General features: G+C 38.0%; 1 protein-coding gene across 3 annotated transcripts in view; it reads right to left on the bottom strand.

Annotated features, from left to right (window-relative positions):
• Positions 1-519: 519 nt before the first annotated feature.
• Positions 520-17,221, bottom strand: part of LOC121298484 (poly(rC)-binding protein 4-like) — a 33,028-nt gene continuing 16,326 nt past the window's right edge. The window contains exons 2-14 of one of the 3 annotated variants that reach the window (XM_041225615.1): positions 15,813-15,984; positions 14,566-14,589; positions 12,440-12,472; positions 12,039-12,155; positions 9,534-9,665; positions 9,008-9,136; positions 7,912-7,986; positions 7,152-7,229; positions 5,561-5,602; positions 5,033-5,111; positions 4,440-4,492; positions 2,317-2,486; positions 520-1,400 (exon numbers count right to left, since the gene is read on the bottom strand). In XM_041225615.1, coding sequence (XP_041081549.1) covers positions 1,076-1,400; positions 2,317-2,486; positions 4,440-4,492; positions 5,033-5,111; positions 5,561-5,602; positions 7,152-7,229; positions 7,912-7,986; positions 9,008-9,136; positions 9,534-9,665; positions 12,039-12,155; positions 12,440-12,472; positions 14,566-14,589; positions 15,813-15,920 — 1,365 coding nt within the window. In that variant the 5' untranslated portion in view covers positions 15,921-15,984 and the 3' untranslated portion in view covers positions 520-1,075. Of the gene's footprint in view, positions 1,401-1,525; positions 1,642-2,316; positions 2,487-4,439; positions 4,493-5,032; positions 5,112-5,560; positions 5,603-7,151; positions 7,230-7,911; positions 7,987-9,007; positions 9,137-9,533; positions 9,666-12,038; positions 12,156-12,439; positions 12,473-14,565; positions 14,590-15,812; positions 15,985-17,221 lie in introns of those variants that run through there. The other 2 variants (XM_041225618.1, XM_041225617.1) reach the window with 2 other exon arrangements.

Here is a 17,221-nt window from a genome sequence, read left to right as displayed (position 1 = left end):
TCATGTAAACTTCTCTGGATATGAGCAACACTTCAGAACCACAGCTGAACAGAATCTTTGCATAGGCAGCCTGTCCTGTGAGTCTCATATTAATGCAAACCAGTCTGTAATAATTGGAAATAAAAAAAGTCGCAACACTCTTTAGTGGATGTCGTTTGCCACAAACATTTAGGAACAAGATTTTATGGGAATACAGAACAAGCTTCCCATTTCATTTTTCCATACCCACTTTGATCATTTAAAATCCAGTTTCAATCATGTACATTGTGGAAAGGTTTTTTTGGAGAGGATTCATGTATAATATAGTAAATAATAAGATTAGAAGAGTAACCCTCATGAGGACCGTAGTTAATGTCTAAGGCTAAGTGTGTAATGCTTATTTGTATAAAAATGTCGACGTATTATTCTTGACTGTTGACATCACTTCGACATCATACATAAAAAAATACTTTATATATATATATATATATATATATATATATATATATATATATATATATATATATATATATATATATATATATATATATGTGTGTGTGTGTGTTGAGAGAGAGAGTGAGAATGAGCATCAATCATTGTAATGCATATCTGCCAACATTTGGGAATTGAAAAGCATTCGACCAATAAGCCCCCAACCACTTGTAGCAAATTTACAAAAACAAAACAAAAAAAGATAATAATTTTGATCAAATGACCCGATTTACACTGTTCGTATATAGAAAAAACAGCAAACAAACATTTACAAGCATGTAAAGCGTAATTATTTTATAAAAGCAAATCTAGATACATAAATTTGACTATCGGTGTATAACTTGCAAACTGTAAATGGGGATATTTATATTAAAATCAATAAATAGGGATTTTATTTTTGAGGAGCAGTCTGTTAGTCAAAGCCGCAATGTTGGCAGATATGTCCACCAGTGTCTTCTGACGGGTTACACCTTTTAAAGCTATACAAGTCATCTTTAAATATGGGCACAAACAAAGTGCTACAGTCACTCAGACAGTTCTAGCTAACATCCACCTTACTAAAATGCAAAAAATAAAAAAAAGAGGGTGTCCTTCCTTCCATCTTTCAGTAGGGGGCGAACTTCTGCCTCTCTGGCTTCTTGATCCCATTGTTGGCGGAAGAGATTTTGGATGTATAGGAAGCTAAGGTCCCTTGGGATGCAGCAGAGGGTGCAGACAAAGTGAGGAAGGGGACGGATTTCATTCCCAGGAGGCTGGACAAGGGAAGGGCATAGGGAGCCCCCAGTATGTGCCCATGGGGCATGCCGCTCATTGCCGCTAGCGCTGCAGCCGAGCTGGAGGCGGGGGAGGCAGGCTGGGTGAAGGTCATGTTGAGGTCAACGGGGGTCGTGATGGAGGAGGGCTGGGCGGTGGATTTTGCGGTCTCTAAACTGCAAGGGAGGACAGAGGGAGGGGGTGGGGATGGGTGGGAGACAAGAGGAAGGGTAATATGGAGAGGGTTAGAAGGTTAAACAAAGACATGTTAAGCAAATAAATAAAGAGAAATTAAAATCAATAACTGAGGTGTTTACTGGAGGTTGCAACAGATTATTTGAGGGCTTGAATACTTATGACGCACTAAAAATGGGGAGGAGCTGTTTTTAATTGAGGAGGGAGATGGCTCAGGGTGGGCTTGGGGAGAAGAAACAAAATGGTTTTCAAATTAACATTTTTTTTAATTGTTTGTAATTTCAATGACCATAAAGTACTACTTAAGTAACACTACTTTAAGTATTTAGAGTGACTATCCAAGAATGCTCTCACAATATCCACAATACACTAGTAAACGGCTACAATTTGATTTAAATAATAATAACAATAAAAAAAAATCTAGGGGTATTTGATCACTCTTTATTTATTATATGGAAACACATTCATTTTGTTCAACAACTAAAAGCTGTTTATTGAATAAGCAACCTTTGTCTTTATACTTCACTATACAATTGTGTTATATATGTAACTTTGACAAAATTAACTTGATGACAACATATATGGTGAATAGTATTAAAACCTGCAGTGTCTCAAGATCCTATTTGGTGTAACACAGTTCCTGGTTTATTACATCCTTTTGAGCACTTTATTAAAAAGCAGAACTTGCAGAGATTAATTTACTGGCACCCCGAGTAATAAAAAACCCCCCACAAAGTCAGGACAGGATATTCCTTTCCATCCTCCTTGTCTCTTGTGATTGGAAAGGGACGAGGTACTAAAATTCCACATCTGCACCTGGCTCTGCAACAATCAAGTGCTCTACCAGACACAGCCAGCAGGAGGACCCCTAAGAAACGAATGGGTGCTGTTCCTTACCATGAGGTGATGAGGTACTGTGCCAGGTTGATGCTGACTGGAGAGCCGGTGATGGTCACGTGACGATCGCTCGTACCGTCCAGCTGATTGCCGATTTTGATTTGTGCTCCAGACACCTGCCTGATCTCGTTGATTTTGCTTCCTTGACGGCCAATGATAGAGCCAATCAGCTATGAAAGGAGAAGATGATCAGTTTGGCTTTTTGTGTACTATACATAGATCTTGCACTGGGATGTCACTGGAAATAAGACAATGGGGTTCAGTCTAAATCAAATGAAAGACTGTCTTCTATTTAGCAATATTATAACGTCTCACTACAATTTGGTTAATTATCACTTTTTACATTTTATTTTCTGACCCAAATTAATCTTTTAGATTATCTGTCCCCCGGGGGTTGAGAGCACTATCATTCATTTTTAAAGTACTGGGATTAACTAAGAAATGCATGGTCCTGTCTCCTGCAGTTCCCATTTTAGACTTCAATACAGGCTCCGTCAACACTTGCTGCAGAGATAGCCCATGAGCCTCAGACTTCAGCCTTTAATCTGTGAGCCTGAGCTCAAGGTAAAGACCCCTGAACTAAGTCCACCCATCAGTACTGGAGTAGGCACGGAGAGCATGAACTGATTACAGCATCCAAGGGTCGGCAGCTTGGCATGCCACTAAAGGACAAATCTCCTTTTGTTCTCTAGTTCAAGCACCCCACTACTGAAATGCTGCAGTGCCTGGGGGCCGCAGAGCATTCCTTTCCATAAGAGTCATACAGCTTCACAGTGCCTGATTTGTTCCACTGGCAGAGGTGTGGGAGGCTATTATAAGAAATGTATCTGACGAGGTTAGGAATCTGTAGACCGGCGAGCACAATAAGGCAACACACAGCCAACATTCTGTTGGAAAATGATGGTTCATTTTGCAGATCACGTTTTCTTCAAGTATTTTTCTCTATATGATCTCCAGCTCCAATAGTTGCTTATCGTGTTCTGTTTATCAGTTTCTGAACACATTCAAAAAGGGTTCTATTTTAGTAATATAACCCTAAACTTATTTTACTTAATCCAGGCTCAGACATGTGAATGTACTATATTTTTATTGCGTAAAACGGTGGTCAGTACATCTCTTATATTAGGTCACAGGTCAAAGTGAAGGCTACATTTTACTGTTTCTATACCACTGAAAAAAGTGGCTATATCTCTGTTGCTAGTTTACATAGTCTCTAAATCGGATAATGAAAGAGACCACAATAACGGTGAAAATGAAGACTAGCAATGTAATTCAAATAGATTGGTATGCCAGCAGACAACACTGCACTGGAAGAATGCTGGTGATTTCAGGACCCCTGAGAACTTGGACAGTCCTGTATGAAAGTAGCAGTAGTCTTCCAAACAACACAATGTATTCTTTGAGGGGGTCTGTTGAAAGACTGCTGGTGTGTTTAATTGGCTACACTGACAGCATTCTCTGGAAGTCAGACCACCATGGATTCAGCCAGTTGATACCCAGGAGAAAGCTGAACTGAAGAGCACAAGACAGGTGTTAATCCTGTTTTTAGGCAGCCTACGGGACAGGCAAAGGTATTTGAATAGGACACTCTGGGGGCCTGATTCGAATTCAGCCAGGGAATTGAGTTCTTGTGGTCTCAATCTGCTTCTGAGGAGTGTAGAAATATAATTCATACCCATAGTAAGGAACAGCAATTGTTTGGGATTGTTAATCGACTTGTCTGGAATAAACACTCCTATACACTCCATTTAGTAAACTTCACATGTTTAAGCACCTGTAAAGCCCACTTTCAGTTGGTCCATTGAGAGATTTAAATTCGTTTTTAGATTCTCTGAGATTCTACGCCTCGACTGTTGAATCTTGAAGCTGTTTCTCCACACTGGTAGGTTTAAGAAAACTCAGCAGCCAATCTGGGCACTATGGTGTGATTCAGTGCAATTATACCAGAACCAACTATGAATACCATCAGTGCTTCTGTGAACCACCTGCTTACATGCATCTAGTCTGACATAATTGCAGGTTTCAATGACCACTGCACTGTACTGGAACGTACAGAAACTGGCATCTATAATTTTTGCTTAAACAACAAACACAAAAAAATATATATTCTAATGGTAACTTACATCATTTGGAATGAGAAGCTCTTGGGATGTTGTCTGAGAAGTGGCCTCCATTCCTAGAAGGGGAACCAAGAAGAATGATGTATAATTAGAACTTCACTTGGCAATCACTGTCTAACCCTGTAATACAGGAGATTTTTTAACACAAACAGTGTTCTCTGTTGGCTCCCATCTATTGAATAACCTTGAATTTTCCAGATTGTTTTCTTCATGGGGAATATGAATATATGCTTACTTAATTTTACAGGAATTTGATAGAAAAGAATGATTCCGTTTTTTATACAGTACAATTAAAGTTGAATTACTAAGTGATTTGTAAAAAGAGAAAAAACTCCAAACAAAACCGGCCCTCTATCACTTTAATGACAAGTTACCAGAAAACGTGTTTGGGCTTCAAAAATCAATCTGGTTTGAAAAGCAGTTTTAACAGGTTGTGTGTAGTACATCCTCAATGCCAGACTTGCTTTGATAGCATATCTGGCTTATCAGAGGATTCCTTAAAAGTAGCCTACTCCAGCAGACTAAGATACTGATCTGCCATTCATGAGCTCCTCAGAGGAATTCTCTTAGAAATGGGCTTTTCTCCTTATACATACCAGGAAGGACAGCAGCGGTCGTCTGGCCCATGGGAACAAGGGTGCCCTGCTGCATAGACAGCTGGTGGAGCTTTACCAACTACATCAGAGAAAGAGAGACCAACATTACAAAACCATCACTCTACTCACAGAGCCCTCAATGCTACACTGCAGACTGCATAGACCATGACTGCTTAAGGTCCCGCACAAAATCAAAAATTAGGAAGTCAGTGTGGCCTAGCATTGCAGTGACCCAAAAACCTTACAAAAACACCATTACTTTGTATCTTTCTTTTACTTGCCAACAGAAAAATAAACTAGCCTTAAGTTATATATGCAATGTGCATTGTCTAACATTTAGATAATAACATTTTGATTATAATTAAACTACTGTATTGCAATAGCAGTCGGTTTTCACATTAGTAAAGTACTATTAACTGACAAATGACTGTGCTAATAGATGGGGCACATTGTGCTTGTATTCATTATACAAATGATTGTGCCAATGTTGGGTTACTTTGTGTTTGTATTCATTGTAGGTTCACCTACCTCTGAATGTGGAATGCCATATTGGTTCTGCAGTGAATAAGCCTGGAAGAATACGATGATAAAAAACAAACAAAAAAATGTTTTACTAAAAAAAATCCAGGTCCAATAGTTCAATAGTTTTATATTTTCACATACCAACGGTAGGAACCAATGAACAAAGGGAATCCATTGCAATCCGACATCATATCATATCATATCAGCCCTATCGTATAATACTGTGCATTATCATTGCTGGGAATGGTGTGGTCTGATAATGGCTCTGCTAGTGTTTCTTCAGGCTAATTCACTGGTATTACTGTATAATGGTATCGTAATTGCCTCTTTCTCTAAGGTTATGCACCACCCACTCCTACAGCCCACGAGCGGTGAACTCCGTGTTTTATAATTGAGAAGGTTCACTGGGATAATGTGAATACGGGAAACAGAATTGGTATGGAGTGTTTTATTCCAGACTTTATTTAATCTAGTACAGCGCTGTCAGAGGACTGTTGTTAGGTGACTCTGCCAGGGCAATTCAGGTTCTCTGACTGTTTGTTTAAAAATGAGTGTACCTGCACATTTCTAATGACTCCCTGTGGCTAATCTGTCATCTAGGACAGCTCTGATTTACATCCTTTCCTCAACAACTGCAGTAATGCATTTCTCATTAACATCTATCTCAGCAAAGGGATTTTAATGTATTATATAGTTCTACCCTCTTAGTTCTGAGCATCTCTGAATAATGTTTAAAAGCAAAAAAAAAATCAATTAACACTGTAACCCCCCCCCACCCTTCTCTCTTGTTCTTTTCCCCTGTTGCTGTGTAGTGTGGCATCTGAAGGCTGAGTGCGTAGGGGCCTCCAGCTGCAAATGAGTCTGTGGTGGCATAATAATGACAATGCAATGGTGTGACATACAAATTGTATCGCAGGGGTATCTGACACAAAGTGGTAACCCATTACAGTACAATACCAGTGTGCTGTTTTTTTCCAAAGCGATTGCTTTACCACTGCTGGTATTGCTACGGCCTATTATTAAAGCTGAATATGCAGCCTACCCAGGGGACTGGTTTGTAGGCAACCCATTATATCCTGTCTCAAGGAAATGTGCAACTGCAACAAGGGAATAGAAGAGCCCAAAGGAGTGCTAAACAGTTGTTTAAAATCCATTCTCTTCTACCTCTTCTTAGCTGTGTTAACATTATACAGACCCCCTATTATTGTGCTAAGAATCGTTTGGTTTATCACTTGTATGTTAACTTATGATTTTTAAAAACATTTTTAAATGCTATTGAACTGCTGCAACCTGGTACTTTTGCCATATGTCACACGGTCTGATGTTAGCCATACCACTGGAGTGAGTTTTAACTACAATACATCATTCATTACCAGGAAGTAGCAGCAACATTTCCTCTTTAGCCTTGAAGTTCATGCAAAACCAAAAGATGCATAAGGAAAAGGGGTGTGTGATAATATTGCAGATAATGCTATGTGAGAGACTGGATTTTAAATCTTAGATGGCACTCCTTTAACAGCTTCCTTCTATGTTGGTGTTGTATGCAGAGGGAGGCTCTTACACCTGCTTATACTTGAGGTGCCATCACTCTACTCACATGATGTTGCAACTGCAGACTTTCTTGAGCGATGGAAAAGAATGGGTGATAACCAAAATCATGGGCTTCGTTGAGAACCTTAAAATACACATAATGAAAATAGTAACTTCAACAGAACAACGTGTGGCAAAGGAGTAACACTGGTAGTAAAAACTAAAGAGACAGACAGTAGCGGCCCTTGTGATTTGTTCAGAAGGCGCCCTGAAAATGTATAAAGCTTATTGTAGGCCCTATGCCTTGCATTAAGGGTACAGCAATTGTCAAGTATTGCATTTACCTCTTCATGAACAGAACCTTTGTGATCTCAGTTCACACTCATCTTTTACATTTCTGCCTGGATGCTAATATATTCATAGTGAATATTCATCGACTTCACTGACCACAGCCTTAACCTTGTCTTTGCTTCCCACATGCTTCTCCCACCAAAATGAATATGTATATATGAAGAATATACATTACAATTAGCCCCAACCGTCCTGCCTCAAAGACAGTTATCCAGAAACATATCTAAAGCCAGGACAAATATGCCTTGCTTCCTCGAGCAAAACAAATATATAAGTTTGTTTGTTTTTTAGTTTTTTTCAGATCATCCAGCGGTGTCACAATGTACTTAAGCCCTCGCAATTTAAAAGCCATGTAATTTGTTCCCCAGATCAATATAGTGGGATCAGGATCATTTCAAACCTAAATGCTTTTGGTCAGGTTCGTGGAAGCAAGGGCATTGGGTCCTCTCTAGGACATGCTGTTGTAGGTGTCTGACCTGATTGCCTGAGAGAATTACTGAACCTGGGGTGGGACTGGGGCGATATGGAATGGTGGCACCTTTAGGCGGAGACTGTTGGAATAAAGCAAAACAAATAAACATTATTAAACAATAAATACCTCCATTCTGTACACATAATGTGGAATTTAAAATAATAATAACAAAAATATGTTTTGGCTTTTTCAAGCATACAGAGTGCGTGTGCAAACATTAAATCAGCAATGAGAGGAGCACAACCCTGAAGGAATAATGAAATCTCAAATGCCTTAACACTAACAAGCCCTGGTAATTAGTTGAGGCTTATATTCCTGTCGGGCTTTTTAGACTGCGAATACAGGCATAATGTAAAATCTGATAATGATCTGGACTCCTAAAGATTATGCACACTTGGTAGGTTTTTCCTATTTTTTCTGGGCTGTGTAGGGTTTTTTTTTTAATTCTTGTTCATTCTCTGTAGGGATTTACCAACATGCTATCCGTTCTCAAAGCACTAAGTTAGTAATAGGGTAATTTTCACACACAGTTGGACACAACACAGTTTCAATCAGATCTTTGCTTCAGACCTACTTTCATAAAATGTGAATAAAATATAGTAAAATACTGTTGTTTTTGTGAAAACAAAACAGATTTACATTTTTTAATTTATCTGCAACAAGAAATATATTCAAAATTAAGCTATGGCCATCATATACATCAGTTGCATATCTCTTGTTTTCATTTCAGATTTATTTATTTATTTATTTCATTATTATTATTTACTTGCAGTTACAATGACACAATGTAGCCAAATTATTAGGAGCCACTACTCCACAGAGGACATAAAAAAATAACATATTAGTCAGAATATATTATTACACAATAATATGCCTCTCTTATTGGTTTGGGACTGCTAGTGCACTCATAATGCTACTGCTCACATTATTGTGTGATAATGTATTGTGACACATACATTTTGTAAATTATTTATACTGGATTTCTGCTTGGATAAAATGATAACAGTTTTAGCAGGTGCTATACTGTGTAGGAAAGTTAAACTAATCATTCTTTTGTGGTAAATAAATATTAAAAAAATATATAGTAAGGGTAAAATCACCTCAAGAATAACTGCGCAGATCTGTTTGACACACAGTATGATGGCATCTGGCGTACCGGATATCGTCACACCTCGCTCTGTGGAGTTGGGCAGCAGGTCTCCTGCTACCTGAACTTGTGCACCTGTGCTCTGCAAACCAGTTAAAAAAAAAAAGCAACAACACAACAGTGAGCTGGGACAAAGCTCTACAGTTTCTACTTTAATTTGTAACATGCAATAATGGTGAATCCACAGGAATTATGTTTCCAGTACCATCATATAGAATTTGAATTTCATTACTATAATATTCCGTTCAAAGTCCTATGGTGTTGCAGACCTATTTGTAGTACGTACTGAATTGCCGTGGGGTCACACAGAGTAGTGGTTATGGAATAGGTTAGAGAAAGAAATTCTTACTACAATCACAGCTCTTCAATCCCATTGTTCTCAGTCTCAACAAAGAGGCTCTTTCTCATATTGCAGTGTTGGCTTTAATATACATCTGTATTAATGAAACGATCACATTCCACCCCGAATCCATACTGACCTCCCTGATTTCCTTGATCTTGGAGCCTCCCTTGCCTATCAGCGAGCCACACTGACTGGCTGGGATGACGAGCCGCAGAGTCACTGGAGGTTTACTGGTAACTGCGCCGTTCGACACCAACGTGCTGAGATCCTGCCAATACAAAACCGCTCTTTTGATTTTCAATTAACTGAAAAAATACATTTTCAATTTTTTCCACTATATGTATCAAGCTTGTTTTCTAAGTGACACCTATATCTTTGTCTCTTGTCTATGGAGGCTTGCCTGTTAGCTGTTTGTTACCCGAGCAGCAGGTTCACAGTATGCCAGCTCTTTTTGGGGGCAGTAATGCAGGTATTACAGTGGGCTGGGCTCAGCTCAGTTTACTATCTTCACTCCAGGTGTTAATTCAAGAAATCTAGATACAACATTCATGAGTGAAATAGTTTTCAAGATGATGCATTTTCAATTCACTTTTAGGAAGGTGCTTCCCACTCTTGTTGTGTTGTGACACCATAGTGACTCCATTCTAGGTCCCTTGCTGTTTTAATTATATATGGTACCGTTAAGTGACATTTTCCACAGACATGGAGTGAACTTCCATTGCTATGCTGATGATACCCAGCTATATTTGTCCCTGAAGCCAGGAATTTCTTTTGCCTGGGTGTTATTAGCTACTTTCCTTATAGACATCAAGCATTGGATGTCACGGAATTTTCTAATGTTGAATTCAGACAAAACAAAGGTTATGCTAGTGGGCTCACAGAAACAACTAATAGGAAATGTGAGATTACATGAGTTCGACCCTTGCAGTCGTTCAAGAAAACTTAAAACTAGCCAAACTTAGACCAATTATTTCCATATCTGATCCCGGGAGACTAATGCATGCCTTTGTTTCATCTAGAATTGATTATTGTAATGCACTTTTTTCTGGTGTCCCAAAACGTGTGGTATCCTGCTAGCAGCTTGTTCAGAATACCACCAATAGAATTATGACTAAAACCAGGAAAAGTGAACATATTACCTGTATTGGCCTCTTTACACTGGCTCCAAGTGCAGTATAGAATTTATTTTATTATTTTGCTGTTAACTTACAAGGCCCTGAATGGATTAGCACCTAGTTATCTGCAGGAGTTACTAACCCCATATTTTCCAAACCGCACTGAGATCATAGGATGCAGGGCTGCTGATTATCCTTAGGGTTAAGAAAAGCAACACAGGATGTAGGGCTTTTTCTTCTAGAGCTTCGAAATTATTGAATGCTCTGCCTGTCAGGGAAGCTGGGACTGTTACAGTTTTCAAGTCAAGACTAAAAGCACACTTTTATAAAATGGCTTTCTTATATTAGTGGGTTTTAAGGTAACTTTAAAATTGCAGCTTTTGTATTATTATGTGTATACTGTAATTTTAATGGTCTGACTGTGGCAGTTGTATGTGTGACATGCTATACAAATGTACTGTGGTTTGCTCTTCTTTCTGCTATGTACTGTACAGTGCTTTGAGATACTTCTGAATAAAAACCCCTTGCCTCTGAGTTTTTTTCCCCCTCTCAAACACACACTAGTATATTCTGTGTGTGTGTGTGTGTGTGTGTGTGTGTATATATATATATATATATATATATATATATATATATATATATATATATATATATACTGGGGAAGTACACACATTCACTGATCTGGCTACTGTAGCTGGCAATCAATCACCAGTGGAGGTTTACAGCAACTACATACGTTTACATTGTGTCTATGCATTGTGAGCAGTCTACTAGAAATTGAATTAGCTGGTCAGGGTGGCATTTATTTTATTGTCATCATCATCGTCATCGTCATTTTATATGTTTCTCTTTCAATATACTATTATTATTATTCATGAATTAACAAAGACTGAACTTTTTTTTTTTTTTTTTTTACAAATAAAAACAACATGTTTTCTTATATATTAACACAGTTAAACAATGTGATAATGTAACCTGGAATTTACAAAATGGGTCCGAATGGTAATTCACAGCAGGTAATCTATGGATTGAATTAGGAAATTGCCAGGCGCTTGCAGTCTTTGCAATCTAAACGGATTCAGCCGCCTTGCACATCAGGAGAAAGCCTAATATGATTGGAAAATCACTTTGTTTTGCTCTGCTCTATTCTATACTATACTATACTATACATACTGTCCTATACATGAGATGGAAATTAGGCTCCCATTGCATAGCTGTTCAATCCATTCTGAATTTTTTGTTCATATAACCACATGTAACAACACCACAGAGCCCAAAGGCTCAGGTGCATACAAGTAGCTCGCACTGTAGTAAAGGTAAGACTGGCTTCTGAAACCTAAGCAATTAGGTTCTTTATTTCCATCCCACAATAGAGTAGGATGGGGTCAACAGAACTGAATAACTTTCTGGAATGTAGAAATTATTACTAATGGACACAAAGGAGACTAGAACAGAACTACAAGCCAGTATGCCACACAGTGTCATGGGAAATGAAAGAAAGTGAGTATTAGAGCCGCATATCGTACCTCCTCCAGTTTGAGTGTGATCATGGTGAAAGCTCTGAACACGGCGTCCATCGAGCCTGTCATTGTGATGATCCTTTCTGGACAGGACCCTTCTGAGATGTTGACGCGTGCGCTGCTCTGCAACACAGGCAGACCACAATCGGGTTGAATTTCCAGCTTTATCTTTAGAATGACCCTACTATATGTATTCTTTCAAAGTGTCAGTTTGTCTGGTTTTAAACAGTGCTTACTCATATTTATTTGTTCACTCAGTTTTTTGCATGGACTTGCTAGATTATAGACATTAAAGTAATTATATATGGATTTCTCCCTATTCATTCTACTGGCAACTATGTCTGCAAAGCAATTTATTTTGCTTAGTATTGCTTCAGGACAAATGAGCATGTTTTATTTAGACTTACCTCTTCTCTAATTCTTTTCACCGTTTCTCCTTTCTAAAAAAAACCAAAATAAATACAAAAAAGCCTACAGTTATACACTTGCTGGTTTTAATATTGTTTGACACAAATATGAGAACAGTACAATTTTAGATGCAAAATCCAAATGTTATCTACATATAACAGTATGATTCTTCTGAGTGTTAACTTCATTCGCCTAGATGTAAGCCAAACCTCTGTCTAGTTTCTTTAAATACTCCCATGCAGCAGCAATAGCAGGATTACAAGCTCTCTTTATCAATAAACCAGTTTGTGAGTCAAAGAGGCATGCTTTGCAACCCACAGCAGGCGGCAGGTTATATCTGAAATCATATTTAAATTAAACAGAAATACTGTTCCAATTTAACAAGAACTACGCTTTTTGAAAAAAAAAAAACAACTTTTAAAATAATAAATATATATTTCAAACAGTTAGCTTTAAGATTTAAAAATATGAAAACAAACAAGTAAAGAAATGATGCATTCGCCTAATAAGAGAAAAAAAAAAAAAAAAAAAAAGCTAAAGTTGATGTGATGGATCAGGTCAACCTTCACTACGGCAGGCACTCTCTTTGCTGCAATTTTCTAAATGAGGAGCCAGAAGTAGGGGGATGGGAGACTACATCAATGCATCCAAGCATATGTAACGCTATCCACGCACTCTTTTCCAATTAGTTTCACTGCCTGCTGCCGCGGGGGCAAAGTGCTGCGTTACAGGCATACAAGGAATATAAGAAGAGTACAATATTCGAAGATTATAACCAGGTTCTGCAAGCGCAATGATGCAGACGGAGGGCTGGTTTGTTAAGTGAGCTATCTTTTATTTATACCACAGGGCACCAGCCAGCATTGTTCTGCAGTTATGACACCACACTAGAGTACTGTTCCTTTGTCTGAAACCTGTCCTAAGACTACAATATTAAAGGACTGGACTCCAGCCAAAAATGGATTACAGGGATAGCCCTGGGGAGATGAAACTCTCTGCTACAGCTGTCATCTGTCATGAACATCCTCTATCCATATTTATTTTGGGCAAACGAACAGTATCAGCAGGTGGATTATACCTACAGTAAGCTTGCTCCTTTTTAAATTTTATTTTTCAAGGGCTCGCACAATACAGTAAGAAAAAAATAAAATCAATTGTCGCCTTGAAACATATATTTACTTTTGAGCCGACAGGTTCTTTTGTAAAAAATAACGGACCCTATTAATTGTGCAACGGGCTGCAAGGGCTTTGCTACCTAATACAATCATTTTCCATGTATTCCTTGCTTCAGACCAGCAGTTGACCAAATGTAGCTTAGACAGAAATATCTAAGCTAAGAAAAATCCTATCCGATGAAAACGGGTGTCAATCATACCCAACATTTTCCTATTGTTAATTTTGGATGTCCACCCCCTTCAGTCTTTCAGTAGTGGCATAACGTCAGCTTACAGTAGCTGGCTATAAATAACCGTTTTTTTGGTGTTCGAATTAAGAACCTCAGTTAAATACCTTGTGTAAAAGGTGTGTGATTTATTATGGTGTTTTGTGTGCCTCTGTAAATGTTAAAAAGAAGCCAGACTAATTACCTGTAACCCTAACACATGGACTGGTTCTTGGTGTCATTAATTTAGTAGACTTATGTTTAATGTATCTAATATTCTTTAAGTGGAATACCTGTCCAGCTAGTTAGTGTCCAGTTGATTGTGTAAAAGTATGTATATGGTAATGCCATAATGCAACAACTAGGCGGGGAATTGATATTGAAAGGTAGCGGTATAGAAAAGTTAAAGAGCACCAGTATCTTTTTATAACTTTTTTGCCTTTATCTTCTTTAATCAATCTTGACTGGTTGTGAGCTCAGTTACTCAGTACCAAGAAGATAATTTCTCTTTTGATTTCATTATTCAACTCATCTCATCAATACAGCTCAGCTCGGAATCGCCCAGATCATATATGTTAAGGGAATTAAAAATATTTGTCAAAAGTGGCGTTCAGTACAAATTGACTTTTTATTTTTTTAAGCCAATATACTTTTTAGATGCACCTTTCACCCCCCACACATTCAGACTTTTTAATAGCCAGTTTATCCTATTTGATCTTTGGAAAATAAGATGATGTCTCTTACCTTTCCTATAATACTGCCAACTTCCTGCAAAAAAAAAAAAAAAATTTAAAATGTATAAGGATTTGAGGCATATGTCGCCCTCTACCAGAAAGCCAAATCACCATGCTTCCTGCACCACTCTGTCCTAAGTGGATGTAGAAAAGACCACAGGTATTTCTCACTGATGTATTTTTTCCCTTCCACTAGCAGTGTTTCAGGGGGGCAGGGTAATGGTAACACCTGCAAAAGATTAGACATGCATGTGTTTTTTTTTTTTTTTTTTTTTTTTTTTTTTAAACGCACCAGGATGAGCTGACTGGAAATTATATAAAGTGAATCTAAAAAGAAGAATGCATCAGATAACTGATCATTCAGACCCGTACCTAAAGATCTTCAGAAATGCAAACCCCCAGACAGGCCTGGCTGTGCTTAAGAGCAGGAGGATGACGCACTAATGCACAGCACTGGGGAGCTTGAAGCCACTACCCCTGCTGGTCTCGGGGCCATCTCATTAAGCACACCAAGAACACATTTTTGTGTTCTATACATAGTTTCCAAGGGGTCCTTAGGGAAGGAGAGTTTAAGACCAACAGATAAACCAACAAGACCCCTTTCTTACCCATCAAACCAAATCAAAGCAGTTTAGAAAAACTGGATTGAAGTTAAAAGCCAGAAGAGCTGAATTAGGGAGAATTAGACAAGATAAAGAGTTGCATACATGTGACAGCTGATCAGGCCTAATTGGAAACAGAAAAAACAATTGCTAGATAGTAAAGAAATAGATTTGGCCTGGGCTCCAAGTCACTGGGAGCTTTAGGCCATCCTTACCCACAGCCTCAAGTCACCCAAGCTAGGGGGAAGAGGAACTGATTCAACAACAGCAGACAATTTTGGGGTCAAATTGTCATAAAAAAAATAAGTTGGGCTAAGTCATGTTGGAACACAGTAAAATGCCTGCTTTGCTATACAGATTCGCTGTCTCTTTTACTACTCAGGGACCCAGACATAGTTAAGATTAGTTAAATTCTGATTCTGGTTATTATTATTATTATTATTATTATTATTATTATTATTATTATTATTATTATTATTATTATTATTATATACACTGCAAATTGTCTATTATTATTGTGCAGTGCAGTAATCATCTGTTACACTTCATTATCCTCCAGTTTCACTTTAGTCTGACTTGTGTACTTGCTTTTCGTCTCGGTGTTTTTGGACCATTGCTACAATCCGTCTGTTCGCTAATCTGACCACTTCCTTACCTTCCCATGCATGAGGAGCCTCAGAGTGAGGGTGACGTTCAGCCCCCCTTCGACAAGGTCTTGCTCACAGTTCATTATGGTTTGGGAGTCAGAGGCAGGGAGACGCATGAAAGTAGCTCAAGACACCAAATCCCTCACACAAGTATGCTGTTTTTTTAAATGTGTTGCAGATCTGTAAATGAAAAAATAAAATCTCAGATTTATCACATAAAATTTACTGAACCTGGAAAATGGAACACATTGCTTGTAAAATGAGTCATCTCATGAACTTTTTGTCCTCTGTTTCTGGTCATTGTGACTTTTACACAAAATAAGTTTAAATGTCAATGTTGGACATTTCTATATTTCTATATATTTCATTAAATCAGCATATAGTTGTTTGCATCAGTCCCTGCAGAGTTTATTGTTTAGTGTGGATGAATCATTTTTTATTATAGTTCCAACAGTCCAAATTCAATATGAAATACAACTTGGGTCACTGAAAAAGCAACAGAAAATATAATCGATTACCAGCCTTCCTCAGATTCCAAGTAATAACGCACCAGTCTACCACCAAGAATACTATTAAGATTTTATTTTTTTTTCTACTGCAGTGGCAGCAGTGTTTTGCTGTCAAACCCACTAACAAAATCACACTAACCCATACCAACATAGAAAACTGAGCCCCTGAAAGAGGAGGAGGGAAAAGAGGCTTTGAATACAGTGACCCCCAAATACACAATGTGTGGTTAATAACGTCCAGTGTTCAGTAAGAACTACACTTATTATGGGTGGAGTCAAATAAAATCTCATCTTTTATTTCCTTCGCTGACTTTGTTACACTGCTGGTCAATATTTACAATTCAATTGGTTCCAACAGTCATAGAGTTTTTGATTCAAATAGATTTTTAAAGTGTACCATTACAGCACAGCTGAGCATTTCTTATTTATTTTCAATATATGTAAAATATGTAAAACTGCTGCCTTTAAATGTAATTGTATTATTACATGAATGGACAAGGGTGACCTGAGCATCTATTTCTACAGCTGTGCTGTACTTTGAATTGCTGTGTGCAGTCGATTTGATCGGATCAGGCTGCATCACAGTGTTCACTGACAGTGTCTTTATGTAGCTGGCTTTGTCTGGCTTTACTGTACTGTGCCTCTATTCAAAAATAAGGAAAGAAACTCAACATGGCTTAAAACGTTGTTTAATATCGTTCAGAAACCATCTTGTCACCCAGCTGTATAAAGTTACTAGTTCAACAGAAATGCTATGTTTCTGTTTTGTTTTACTGTAGCAGAGCTTGCATGTGAAATCATAACCACCACTGCTGAATGTAGTTGCAGATGCATGTCCGTTTAGTTTTAAGAAGGCTTCATGGGCAAAGAAATCTTGTGTGAGCAAACATTTCTGTTTTTTGCTAAAT

Source organism: Polyodon spathula, chromosome 23, assembly GCF_017654505.1.
Source record: "Polyodon spathula isolate WHYD16114869_AA chromosome 23, ASM1765450v1, whole genome shotgun sequence".
In the NCBI taxonomy this organism is placed as follows: domain Eukaryota; kingdom Metazoa; phylum Chordata; class Actinopteri; order Acipenseriformes; family Polyodontidae; genus Polyodon; species Polyodon spathula.
This window is presented reverse-complemented; position numbering and strand designations above follow the sequence as displayed.